Genomic DNA, 14,074 nt, shown 5'->3' with positions numbered 1-14,074 from the left:
GAATAGAATAGAATAGAATAGAATAGAATAGAATAGAATAGAATAGAATATGTGGGTGACAAGGACAGGCAAGGAAGTCTCTGAGACAATTTTTGCCATCTTAAAATTCTGATTAGAGTTGGTGTCACTGTGGAGGAAAACATTTCCCCATTCTCCACGCTTCTTGCATTGTCACATAAAGTACAAGGTCTGTCCTTTTAGAACCACTAGGAAGAGAGCACTAACCTTTGTCCCACCCACCCCGCCTCTCTCAGGGATGCAGAACCATGCTACCCTCTTCTTGGGAGAAGTAGTGATTTCTCAGAGGGGGGAGATAGATGCAGTCTGTCACCCGCTGGTCTCTCTGTCTCTTCAGTGAGTGGCATGAGGTTGGCGTGAGTTCCGTCTGGCCCCCATGCTCTCTCATTTGGGCGAGTACGGCTTCAGCACGGGCACCTTCCCTTCCCATTCATGCCCTCCGTGTGGTGGACCACCTTCGTAAGGCATCGTTGGCTAGACCAAGAATCTTCTCTATCTCTGCTGTTTAGACATGATCTGTGGAGGCAGGTCATTCTGCCTCAGGGCTTCACTCTGCAGGGCTGAGGAAGGGTCTATGCAGCAGACACGACCCCACATGAGCAGGTCCTAAAGTCTACTCTCAGACAGCTATGAAGAAGCCTAATGGCAACCACTTGCTCCAAATCACATTCTCTGATCCAGCATCACTGATATATGTGGTTCCTTCCTGATGCTTTTTCCTACTTCTCTATTTATTACCAACTACAAGTGGGGAGTGCTGTGATTAATTATCATTAGTGTGGATATCATCCCAGGAGAGAGACACTCACATTTCATTTCATAAAAGGAAAGAAATCAACTCAAAATGGCAATCGTAAAGATGGCCATCGAAGCATGTATTTCACATTCCCACATTAGTAAACTCCACAATTCAATTCATGATGGCTTGAGCGTAGCTTATAGCTTGTTTCCAGGAAGCACAGATTTCCTTGAAGAGGTTTTCCTTCCCAAATTCCTCCACACTAGCTATTTCATGTTCTATCCTGTTGGTTTGGAACTCACCAACCCACACTCACCCCTCCCAAACCTATTCACCCCTACACAGGCTGAGCTGTTCTAGAGAGTTCCCAATGCCTACAATCTTTTCCATCACCCCACCCCTCCATCACCAATGATACACTTACTGAGATTTTGATGATCTTGTCAAAAAGATGCACTTGGGGTCCAATGAAGTCGAAGACAAAGTACTATAAAACATAAAATTCATTTTGACCATAAATTCCAGACTTGCATCTAAAAACCTTATTACTGGAGTAGTTGTAGATTTCTATCATTCTAACCAATTGCTGCATGGTCCTCAGTGGCATGAATATACCATCAGTAGATTGGTCATCTCCTATTTAAGGTCACCTAAATTCTTTTTAATTTGTTTTCAAATGCAAAAAAAAAAAAATGCTCTCACCCCATACTTGCCCAGGATATAGGTGATTTTTTCCTCTAAAATGGACATGAAAAGTGGAATTGTTGGGTCATAGCTTCTGCGCATGTGAATTTCTAATAGATAGTGTGAAATTTCTTTCCAAAGGGGCCAAGCCATTTTATATTCTCACTGCCAGCATACAAAAATACCATTTCTCCAGAACCCTGTAAACCCTTTATATCATCAATTCTCTTAAATTTTTTGCCTATTAATAATGATGGATAAAAAATCATATCTCAATGTGGTTTTAATTTGGGGTGAACTTGATTAAAATCTAATTTCCTCAGGATTTTGCAGTTTTAAACATTGCTGTGATATTCCCAAGATTGACCAGGAAGAGTATGAAAAGAAATTATGGACAAGGAAGACTTCTAATTTTAAGAAAGTGTTTGAATTTTATTTTTTCTAATGTTTATTTATTTGAGAGAGAGAGAAAGCAGGAGAGGGGCAGAAAGAGAGGGAGACAGACATATCAGTACAGAGCTCGACACAGGGCATGAACTCACGAACTGTGAGACCATGACCTGAGCCAAAATCGAGAGTCAGACGCTGAACCGACTGAGCCACCCAGGCGTCCCAAAAAGTGGTTAAATTTCAGAGTCGAAGAAATTAGACCAGTCTCTATATTCTACAGACAAAGGAAGACTGAAGCCCAAAGTATTTAAAAGACATGCCTAGATTCAGACAGCTGGTTATTGATGGACCTGAGAGCTCGGCTTATTTCTCCAGAAGTTATCACACAAGGGGTTCAAGTACTAGATATTTCACTGTTTGAACTTTACTGAGTACCTCCCAAATGTGAAGTTGTAGTCTCCTAAGATTTAGAACACTGGGATGGTGTCTCATTGTGGGTTGTGTCTTTTGGGGGACTAGTTGGGGTGAGGGAGGCAGGGACAGAAAGTTGCTTTTTATATGTTTTTGAGCTTCGTTGTGGAGAAATAACACAAGGGCCTTAGAGATGGAAAGGACAGTAGTAGGAATGGGAAAGCTCTCTGCTCACAGCCTGCTTTTACAGGGCAAAACAGAAAAACCAAAATGTGGAAAGTGAAAAATGCCATCACACGCCATAATAAGAGACCTTCAAAATGGCGGTCCTTAGATATCAATGACAGGTCACATTACATTCCATGTCTTCTGTTTAAGAAAATGGGAAAATACATATGACATTTCAGGAAGTTTTTCATATATATATATATATATATATATATATATATATGAAACTTTTAAAGATGTATATAGATATATATAGATATGTATCAAACTTTTAAAGAGTTTTATTGTTCAGAATTTCTTCTACGTGGAAAACCCAGATGAAATTTCTTATTTTGATGTATGAGATGCTGTGGGTTCCTTGGACCAATAAATTAGTTCCAATGTTTATTGCTTTCTGTTGCATTTCACATTTCAAACTCAATTGCCTCACACAGGTTCCCTAGACCTTTGAGCCACACACATTTTTATAGCTGGAAAATATTCCCTAGCCACTATTAACTGGTTCCTTCAACATCTGATGGCCTTTGGCTTGAAAATTAGAGGCAAAAGCTGTAACAAAGGTTTTTAGTTCAACTTCTATATTTTTACTTGAGTGTCTACTGATTGCACTTGGTCCCAACTTAATGTAATTTAGATCCAGGACTTGTGTGCATAAAGAAAATACTAATTACAGCATTTAACAAACCTGTAGAGCTTTGCAGTTTTAAAGCATTTTCATACACATTATTTCATGTCCCATCCATGCTAAAAGTTGTTCTGGAGTTGGGGGTAGAACAGGAAGGAAACAACTCATGGTAAAAGGCTTAGAGACAGGAGTGATGGATGACAAGGAAAGCAGTTAACAGCTCAAATCCGATTTGCCCATTTTCTGTTGATTTCATTACCAACGGTCTCCCTTTTCAATTACTATTCCCATTAGGGAAATAATTAAGAGTTCGCTGCATTTTTCTCGTAATTCGTGGTGTCAAAGTGACTATGGGGAAATAGGCACTCTTGTGCACTGTTAGTTGGAGTATAAATTATTACCTCTTTGAGGGCATTTTGTGATATCAAAATTCTTTTTTTTTTTTTTAACGTTTATTTATTTTTGAGACAGAGAAAGACAGAGCATGAATAGGGGAGGGGCAGAGAGAGAGGGAGATACAGAATCCGAAGCAGGCTCCAGGCTCTGAGCTGTCAGCACAGAGCCCGACGCGGGGCTCGAACTCACGGACCGTCAGATCATGACCTGAGCCGAAGTCGGACGCTTAACTGACTGAGCCACCCAGGCGCCCCTCAAAATTCTTAATACGTGTATTCTTTGCCCCAGTTATGCCATATTAATGTGAGTATAAGTAGTAGCCAAAAGATGAAAAAAATTAATATCCATCAATGAGAGATTGACTGGTTTAGAAAATTATGGTGTATCAATGCAATGGGAAACTACACCAATGAGGGGAAAATGAGACTGAACTATATGTCTTGATATTACCTCTAATATCATCTAAAATACATTGCTTTGTGAAAAGATCAAGGTCCAGGACAGTGTGGACAGAATGCTACCATTTGGTTATAGTATTTATTTGTACTCGCATACATGCCTGGGATATCTCTGGAAGGGTACACAAATGCCTGGTGAGGATGGCTGCCTCTAGGACAGGAGGAAGGGGGTTAAGGGATCAAAGATCAGAGGGATGCATATTCTTCATCATATATCATTTTATACTCTGTATATTTTACCACTTTTTTTACTGTGTAATCTTTTTATTAAAAAAAAATAATTCAGTGTGTAGAATACTTAGAAGCCTCCTGTCTCTCTTTGATGCTTTCCGCTCTTTGATGTCCACAATTTCTGCACTGCTTGGAAAAATATGACTATTTTACTTTCCGATGCAACATGTCTATTTCAAAATTAATAATTAAATTTCTAGGGTCTCTTTCATGAAAAAGAATGTTTATCTTCTTTACAACCAACACTCAATACATTTATTGAATATAAAACCAGACCTTATAGTGAATGAAGATCATCATATAAGATATAAGGATAAATTTTAAAAAAAGAGACAAGAAAATGGGGTATTTCGAAAACACAGCAATGAATTTCAAATCAGTGGGAATTCCTCATCTCTCCTTTCCATTGTCTTTTTGTGAAACTCTATGGGGCTGTCTGCAAGGAGCTCAGAGAATTTTCCAGGGCTTAGATGAGTGGTGGGAAGCAGTGAGGAGAGACACAGTTTTTCTATTTGGCTAAAGAATACCCCAGATGGCAGTGCAGGGAGTGTTGGTGGAGAGGATGCTGGTGACCTCCGTGACTTACTTCATTGTAAAATGGGCTGTTGGTTCCTTCCTTCACGGTGCTCTGCTTCTTCTCATCCCCAACCTCAATGATCACAACTGGATCAATGTTCTCACCCACCAGCTGGCGGGCCTCAATGATGGTGATGGCAATCTACAACACAAAGTAGCAGATATGCACTCAGGACCTTGCTGTTCATTCACACAAGAAGACACAGGACAGACTGTCACTTACTTGATAGTTTTGGGATCTGATCTCCCCATCATGGATCTTAGTCGACAGTTTTGATCTATTAAAAGAAAGTTTAACGTATTTGTTTCATTAAATAAGAACATACTTGGGATCCATAAGCCTTGATAATATTTTCCCAGGTACTTCTAAGTGCTTTTATTTATACTGTATCACATATTTTCTCTCCATCTCTGGAAGAGATAAAATGTAAATGAACAAGTGACTCAACCTCTCTATGACTCAGTTACTCCATCTTAAAAATGAAGCTAATAATAGCACTTACCGCATGAGATAATGGCTACAATTAAATGATATGATGCATGTAAAGGTTTAACCCAGTGCTTGGTGAAAATAAGTGTCAACTCTTATTGTGCGTATGATCATCAGTATCATTTATTTTTGGTTTTACAAAATGAGAAACTCAGATGCCTCAGCAAGTCAGTAGCACAGCTGGGTCTGCATAAAGATCTCCCTTATTTCCTGTCCGATCCTATCCACAGGACCCCTTTACCATTTATAGTAGGTAAAAGAATCCTGAGTTTTGTGATTGCTTTTGAAAGAATTGGTAAAAGAGAAAATCGGAAGGAGCAACCCAGATGCCAAGCCAGTGAGATTTCACATTCCAGGGGATTTCATTTATCTGGACTGTCGTAAGGAATTAGAAACAGATGCACAACACCTGGGCATTTAGAAATCGGATAACAGTAGAAAGAGGTGACAGATCCCTGTTGTCACCAAGGCAGCAACGGGTGGGAAATGAACTGAGCTTGAGTTCCTATTGGATTTTATTCTCCCGCTTTCCAACAATACCATCTTGCATTTGACTTCATTCCATTTCCGCCGATTACAACTGAGTCCAGTAGAGAACAAAGAAGGCTAGTAAAAATCCCAAAGCTTTAGACTCAGACTGATCTGAATTAAAATATTTATTTTTCCCAATTTTGTGACGTTACCCTTAATTTCCTCATCTGAAAATGGACATAATAATTCCTACCATGTAGTGTTGTTCTGAGGCTGAAAGGAGATAATGTATGTAGGGAAGAGTACATAGCAAAAGGTATATATGTTCATTAATAAAATGGCAAATTCGCATTGATCATTTACTGTGCGAAAGCTCTGTGCTGGTCTCAGAGAAAAAAACAGATGAATGAGCCATCATCCTGGCCGTTACAGAGCTAGCAATCTATCCAAGGGAGAGAGGACCAAAGCATGGCAAGAAAAAACTCTTAAGTGTAAAATGTGTTGTAGAAAAAAAAAAAAAAAGTGATAGGAGTTCAGAGAAGAGAGAAGTTCCCGAGAGCCCAGGTAAGCAACGAAGAATTCACTGCAGAGGTTGGATGTCAATGAGCATTATCTGGTGGGTAGAATTTCAACTGATGGAGAATGCACTGACCAGGGAAAAAGAAAAAGTCTACTCCCTATTTCTTTTTCTCCTGCCTTCCTCCATGCGGTGCTGTTATTCTGGTGAAATAAATGGCAAGGGATCCCTTCAAGGATATTTCAAAGTAATTGAAATCCTGAGTCAGGGAGCTTAGGGGGCCATGGTCGTCATGGTGTAGTAAAGGGGGAAGGAGATACCGCAGTGAGTATGTGCACACAAACTTCATGTCTCCTTTAAAGAGTCAACCTCTCAGCTATCACCGTCTCTGATTTCCAGCTGTTTCCCAACCCCCTCCACCCACATATCTACTGTGTGCCATCCTGTAGGGCCCAGTAATAACAACTCAGTCTGCCATACAGGGAAGCACTAATTTGCTTTATTGACAGTAAGAATTCTGAGTGGACAAAGAAGGGATGGCATGAGGAATTACCATGAGTAAGAAATAGACATAAACAAATATGGTAGACTGAAGGCATTGATAGCCCCAGGTATTAGCTTCCTTGGAACAATGCTCTTTGCCTTATGACTTGTCCCTCATTCTGACGTGGGCTGGACTCGAGACTTGCACTGGCTAATAGAATGCAGCAGAAATGACTCATGCTAATTCCAAGCCTGGGCTCAAAAGACCTTATGTACTCATACTCCTTCTCCCAGAACTCTGCCATCACCACCATTAGAACAAGATCAGACTAGCCTGCTGGAGGATCTAATGCCATATCGAGGGGAGCTCGGTGGTCCCAGGTGAAGCAATCTTAGACCAGCCTATTACCAGCCAACACTCAAACTAAAATCAGCAGAGCTACCAAATGACCACACGCACACACATGAGGGTGGATGTGTATCAGTCTAGAACCAGTAAAACTAACCAAGAAGCCCACAGACTCATAAGGAGCAACAAATTTTTTACTAAGCCTCTGAATTTGGGAGTGTTACACATCAATTGCTAACTGGTAGAGCAAATCACAGGCACGAAGGCCAGTTTGTCCTGACTTTTTGTCGGGTAGTACAAACATTTGGGACAAACACAGAGCTAAGACACCTGGCACCTTGATGAATTAAAGAGCAGGTGAGGGACAGCTCCCGAGTCTGCCTCCTGTTGTTGCTGTCATTGCTGAATTATGAGACCTCAACTCAGGGGATTTAAGGGCAGAAGTTGGTTAAGGTGAGACCCTGGCTTGCTGAAGGCTGACCAGTATCAGGACACCAGCACTGCCGTGGAGGAAACTGAATACATACAGACCTCTTGTCTTCCTGCCTTAGACCTTTGGCGCCTTGTGACCAGTGATCAGTTATTATTCTCTGTTTCCCAGAGCCTGCAAGGGTTCCTGCACATGGAGGTGCCCAGTAAATGTGTGCTGACTGCCTGCACCAGCACCGTACCTTCTCTTTGGAGGAGCTGCAGGGACAGGGGTCACAGACGCATGACCATAAATTAAATCTCCTCCCAGTCCTTCCTGGTGTGAAGGCCCCTCCTGTGATGCTTCTGCTTCATCCTGGCCATCTAGAGAAGCAAACAAGGAAGAAAACTCTGTCAAATATGATCCACAGTGGTGATCTGAGCCTCAACTGTCCAGCGCTATGCTAATCACCATAAGGGGTACATGAAGACATTCAGACAGTCCCTGCCAGCGTGCAACTTAACATTTTATTGGCAGAAAAGACAGGCACATACCTTAACTTTTCTAAACAGTAAATTCGTCTTCTATTCCCAAAAAAAGAGTCGATTTATATGCATGGCATTATGGAAAGAAAACTGGATTATGAATTCAAAGACATGCTTTCAAGTCATGACCTTGCCACAGTGGAATTTCAGACAAGTAATTTATTCCCTCTGAACCTCATCAGTAAAATTTAATGTGCATAAGAATCACCTGGGAAGCTGTTAAAATGCAGATTCTGATTCAGCAGGTCTGGGGTGGAGCCCAAGATTCTGCATTTCCAATAGCAATGTCCCATGCAGATCTGTTCCTGCTGTCTGAGGGCCAATTTTGAGTAGAAAGTTGCCCTAGGTTGAATCATAGTCCCCAAAGATATCGAGTCCTAGTCTCCAGAACCTGTAAATGTTACTTGGAAAAAGGGTCTTTGCAGATGTGATTAAATGAAGGATTTTGAGATGAGGAGATTATCCTAGATTATACAGGTGGGTCCTAATTGCAATAATATATATCCTTACAAGAGGGAGGCAGGGAACAGAAGAATGCAATGTAATCACAGGCAGAGGTGGGACAGATGCCGATCATAACCATCAGAAGAACACTAGAGGCAGGAATCAGATACTCCCCAGGGGATGGGGCCCTGCCAATATTTTTATTTCCACCCAGTGATACTGATTTCCAGCCTCCATTACTATGAGAAAATTAATGTGGGTTATTTTAACCCACCCAGTTTGTGGTAATTTGTTATAGCAGCCACAGGAAAGGAATGCACAAGTGTCTAGAAAATTTAAATGAATAGATAGTAAACATATTCTTTAGATCTCTTCCCCCACTGTGGGATTCTGATTTAATTTATCTGGGATATCACCTGGATGTCAAGATGTTTTAAATCCCCAGGTGATTCCTTTTCTTTTTAAAGTTTGTTTATTTATTTTGAGAGAGAGAGACAGAGAGAGACAGAGAGAGACAGAGAGAGACAGAGAATCCCAAGCAGGCTCCACACTGCCACTTCGGAGCCTGCAGCAGGGCTCAAACTCACAAACGAGATCATGACCTGAGCTGAGCCACCCAGGTGCACCGCCCCACACGGACCCCAGGTGATTCTAAGGTGTAGCAAAGCTGAGGAACCACCTCTCAGCCAGGTTTTTGGTAAAAAACAGACAGTGTGGAATGCACTAAGAGACTCTGCATGGTGTAGTTCAAAACCCTGGCCCCAAAGGTTGGGTGGAAATCCCAGCCCTGCCACACCCTGACTTGAGGATCTTCTCTCAGCCCTGCTGTCCTCATCTATAAAGCGAGGCAAGGCCAATGTTACCCATCCCACAGAGATGCTTTTTTTTCTATTTTCTTTATAGCACTTTTCTCAACTTGTAATTCGGGTACCTCCTCAGGTCCCAATAGGTAACAGAGGGTGCCCCCAGAACAGAATGATCTGAGGACGGGTGTGGGTACAGGAAAATCACAAAGGGTTGTGCAGCTACCTGAGGCTCAGAGCAGCCACACTGTATCTGTTTGGAAGACCCCAAAATGAGGAGAGCAGTTACCAGAACCTGGAAGGAGAGGAAGTCAGGTCCAGCTGGCTTCCCTATAAAGAGCAGTAACCATCCCCTTCGTTGAGGGGCACATCCAACCATGAATCCTGAGCTCACACTCCTCCGTCCTTCAAACTTCCTACTGGGGCGCCCCATCGGGAAAGGGACCTGGGCTGTGCATCAACACAGGCCAGCCTCCTGGGGCTGAGGACAGGTGGAGAATTGATTTGGAAAGACAAACGGAAGAGTCCTACACAGGGCTAGCCCGTCTCTAATCTATCCGATGTTCACCAGCATATAGAATAGAATCTAGCACAGGACCCAACACTCAGTGGAACTTCCATTAGTCTTTCTTGAGTAAATGCATGAATGGAAGATCATGGGAGGTACTCAAAAACTCTGTCGGATAACTAGTTAAAGGATGGGTTAGGATCACTGGAATTTTATGAAATTAAGATATAGCCACTATGCCTCAAATACACAGACGTGAGACCCACTGACTCTGAGAATCTCCAAATGCTACATCCAGAAGAGCCTAACTTTCCAGGATAGGCCCAAAAGGAAAGACCAAAGTGTACTCACTTCTATGGACTTTGTTTTGTCAGTCTCCCACAGGGCAAGCCCCTAGTCAGCAGGATGAATGCTATTTACTTTCTAGGAAGGGTCTGATTCCTCTCTGCCTTGTTTGCTTTCTGGGCTGACAACTCTAATTAGAATGAGCCATAGGAACCAGCTTCTCTGAAATGCCTGAGGTTGACTGCCCTAAATCTCCACCACCTTGTTCTTTCCTTCCCTACGTGGTCATTATAGGCTCCTAACTGGAGGCTGACCCATGGAATAGGAAAACCCAGGCCCGTGTATAAGATTGACCTAGGCTCAGGAGCTGGCTTCTCCACTTATTGGCTGTGTGACTTTGGGCAAGCACTCACCCTCTCTGAACCTCTATTGTAAAATAGGGGCAAAAGAACCTACATTTCAGAGTCATGAATGATGCATGTCAAATAAAAAGCAGCAGGGACTTGTTAAATGTGTCATAAATATTATTTTTCGTAACATCGTGAAAGTAAGGGACTGTCTCATTCAACCTTGTGCCCCAGGACCTACTGTAGGGTCACAATTTCAAAGACACCAGGAAAGACCTAAAAGCCTTTTCTACCTACTCCCTGATACCTTCAATTTGACTGAACAGACAAGTATTTCTTTAAGCTTTAAGTCCTGTCCCCACTTAAAATGCCTCTCCCATTCCATCCCAATGGGTCCCTCCAAGGAGACGAGAGGGGTGAAGACACAGCAGACCCACTGCACCATTTGGGCTCGTAAATGTTCCAGAAAGCTAGCCTCACGCTGGGTGTTGTCAGGGCCACTCAGCAGAAGTCTCCGGAAGACCACCGCAGACCTGTCCATCGGAAGCAGTTAATCCTATTTGACTCAACAAACGTGTGTCTACCCGATGCCAGGCCTGGCCCCATCGGTACGTATGGTTCACACTGTAACTTGGGGATTTATTTGTTCTTTCGAAGAAGCAAGCTGCCCATTCTGAGGGCGAAAAGTCCGACAGCCAGGACGTGCATCCCAACGCCACTGCTTCCTGTTTCTGGGCTCCCAGCCTGAGAGGCTTGCGGGGTCTGTGCCTCCACACAGGGTCCTGTGATCCGAAGGACCTTGTCACACTGAGCTCAGCACTCTGCTATTGCCATCCACAAACTCTTAATAATTTCTTAGCAAGGGCTTTGCGTTCTTATTTTCCACTAGGCCCTGCAAATTCTGCCACTGTCCTTCCCATACTTTACTTATTCTCTCTGCATCTCTGCAACCTCATTTGTAAACCTGGGATAACAACACCCACTGGTAAGATGATGGCAGGGTCAAATGAGACAATAAATGCAGAGCCTCCCCCGTAGCAGCTGCTGTCCTCACTCTTATTTTTAAAATCTCACTGGATCCTCCCCATGGTGTGTGAGGTCAGCCCAGCAACCCACATCGTGCCCGCTTGACAAAGGAAGAAACAGAATCAGAGCTGTGCAGTGGCTTATCCTGGGTTACAGAGCAAATGAGAAGAGAAACAGGAGCTTGGACCTTGTCACCGCGTCTCCTTGGGGTCCCCTTCCATGCCCAGCAGGTGTCCGCCCCACCCCTGTTGGGCCCAATGACCAGGTGACCAGCAGCACTGGGGTGGATTGCACCTGTGACCAGCAGGGTCTGAAGACCCAGCAGGTAGCACACCCCCCCACCTGGCTTCCACGCTTCCACGGAGGGACAGCTCCATTCTCAGCCAAGGAGGTGTCAACTCTATGAGACCTGTAGGCTCCCAATGCCAGTATAGTGCATTTCCCCCCACCCCCAAAAGCCTCACCTTGAGCAGCCTTATTGGCTAGTGTTAACCCCTTCTCTGCTTTCTTCTTCTTCTTCTTCAGCTTGAGCCCAAACATCCCCTTTCTGAAAAGAAGAAGAAAAACTAAACAACATTGTAACAGTAACTTCAAGTCATTCAGACATATTAGGAGAAAACACACACACACACACACACACACACACACACACACACACACACACACACACACAGAGTTTTCCTGGAAGCTGACCAGCCTCCTCTTTCACCCTGGTGGATGAGGATCAAAAGACAAGTCAGGAAGAACCAACAAGCTCTTCAGACAGCTCTACATTTGCAGAAACCATGAAACCTCACCAGAAATCATGAGGTCCACCTAGAACTTAAATGACGCAGAATATGAATACTAACACCACCGGCTGGTATTTCACCATTTCTCCTCACTTCCCTGTACCAGGCACTCAAAAATGAATGACATCACTTAGCCAACGCAGCAACCCCTCTCTCACCCATCTTACAGATGAAGAGCCAAGGCCCAGAGAGGGTAGGTAGTATTTCTAAGGTCACACAGCTCTGAGCATCAAAGCTACCCAGAACCCAGGTCTGTCTGATTTCAGAACCCAGACTAGAGCCAGTGGGCGGCCTGAACAGGTTTCCCTGAGCAGAGTGAACACATTCTCCAGAGCCACGCTCCCATACTATTTCCAAGGTCAAGACCCTGTGAGGTCCCACCACAAGTGCACAGCTCAGCTGACACTGATGGTGTGTGCCTGGAATATTAGCTTCTATTATTACTGTCATTATTAGCTGTGAGCGGAAGCTACTTGGGGCCTCCCTCTATCCCAGGAAAGAGCCCTGCTTCTCCATCTTAACAGACAACAGAAGCATTCTGGACACTCCTCCTGAGAGAGCCCTTTCTGGAGTTGAGGGGGACCGAACACAGGACAGTACAATGATGGACCCAGTTCAGAGGGAAGTCCTGGCCCTGAGTCAGGCAGGCTGGTGAGCTGGCCCCCCAGAGGACGGAGAAGGAAGAAAAAGGGCAGAAGGGAGGGGAGAGCAGCAAAGCCTCCCAGGGAACATCCTGCAAGTCCTGCATGTGAAGAGAGTGGAGGGCCATCAATGACGTCCAGCGTGCTGCCTGTGTGGGTAGGACTCGCGAGGAGCTCAGAGCAGGGATTCCACATCAGACTGTCTGGGTTCTAGTCCCGGTGCTATCTGTGCAGGCTGACCCTCTCTGCACTTTAGGGCCCTCACGTGTGAGACAAGATAAGACAAGCAAAGCATTTAGCACAGTACATGGAACATACAGGTTGCTCAATAAATGTTAGTATTCTTGTTCTTCTCATAAAGGATAGGATTAAGACCAATGAATGGAAGCTACTGGGTGACAGATGTTCATTCTACTTATTTATTAATTTACTTATTTATTTATTCTTTTTATGTTCTGCCTTAATTCAACTGAGAAATTAAGGAGCCCCCCACATTGGTGTTGTCTCAACAGTGAAATGGACTGCATTGGGTAGCTGTGAGTTCCCTGTTCCTGGAGGTGGGCAAGCAAAGGCCTGGTGACCACCAGAAAAGGATGTTGTAGAGAGAACAAACATCAGAAGAGGGGGACTGGTCTATGGGATCTTGGGGGTCCTTTAAGACCCTGAGATACAGTAGAATGGAAAGAACAGGCTCCGGAACTCTGCAAGACATCGATGGATTGGGCAAGTCACGATACTTCTCTTTGCCTCAGTTTCCCCACGGGTACAAATTTATGGAAAGGAATAATAACATACCTGCTTCACAGACCTGTGAGACTAAAAATGAGGTGAAGTCATCAAAGCACTGAAGGCAGTGCCCGGTATATAGAAAGTGCTAGAATGTACCCTTTTTGCAGGTAGCATTTCCCTCTCTTTGGTTTGCCATCATTTGTGATGCAAATCGTTCTAAGTATCCCAAGAATCTCAGAGGAACATACACAAGGAGGATTTCCCTCTTCTGAAATTTCTTAAAGGCAACTTCCAATAACTTTCCTGTTTTCAAAAGAGAGTTACCAAACGGAGGGCCCAGGCCAGCACCTTCCAAACCCTGACTTGCCATTGTGGTCCCCAGCGGCTCAATGCCATGGTCATTTCATGGAGGCATATTTGAAAAGGCTGAATTTCTTCCATCAGCAAACAGGAAGTCACTACTCATAAATGACAGTATCT

The 14,074-nt window shown here is 43.7% G+C and overlaps 1 protein-coding gene across 1 annotated transcript in view; it reads right to left on the bottom strand.

The window, feature by feature from the left end:
- The window catches only part of FER1L6 (fer-1 like family member 6), a 121,777-nt gene extending 109,800 nt beyond the window's left edge, over positions 1 to 11,977 (bottom strand). Inside the window, exons 1-5 of the mRNA XM_040494368.1 lie at positions 11,898 to 11,977; positions 7,738 to 7,858; positions 4,980 to 5,034; positions 4,767 to 4,898; positions 1,182 to 1,244 (exon numbers count right to left, since the gene is read on the bottom strand). Coding sequence (XP_040350302.1) covers positions 1,182 to 1,244; positions 4,767 to 4,898; positions 4,980 to 5,034; positions 7,738 to 7,858; positions 11,898 to 11,973 — 447 coding nt within the window. The 5' untranslated portion in view covers positions 11,974 to 11,977. The remainder of the gene's footprint in view (positions 1 to 1,181; positions 1,245 to 4,766; positions 4,899 to 4,979; positions 5,035 to 7,737; positions 7,859 to 11,897) is intronic.
- Between the last annotated feature and the right edge of the window lie 2,097 nt (positions 11,978 to 14,074).

This window comes from Herpailurus yagouaroundi, unplaced genomic scaffold, assembly GCF_014898765.1.
Source record: "Herpailurus yagouaroundi ecotype Mexico unplaced genomic scaffold, PumYag 186, whole genome shotgun sequence".
In the NCBI taxonomy this organism is placed as follows: Eukaryota; Metazoa; Chordata; class Mammalia; order Carnivora; family Felidae; genus Herpailurus; species Herpailurus yagouaroundi.
This window is presented reverse-complemented; position numbering and strand designations above follow the sequence as displayed.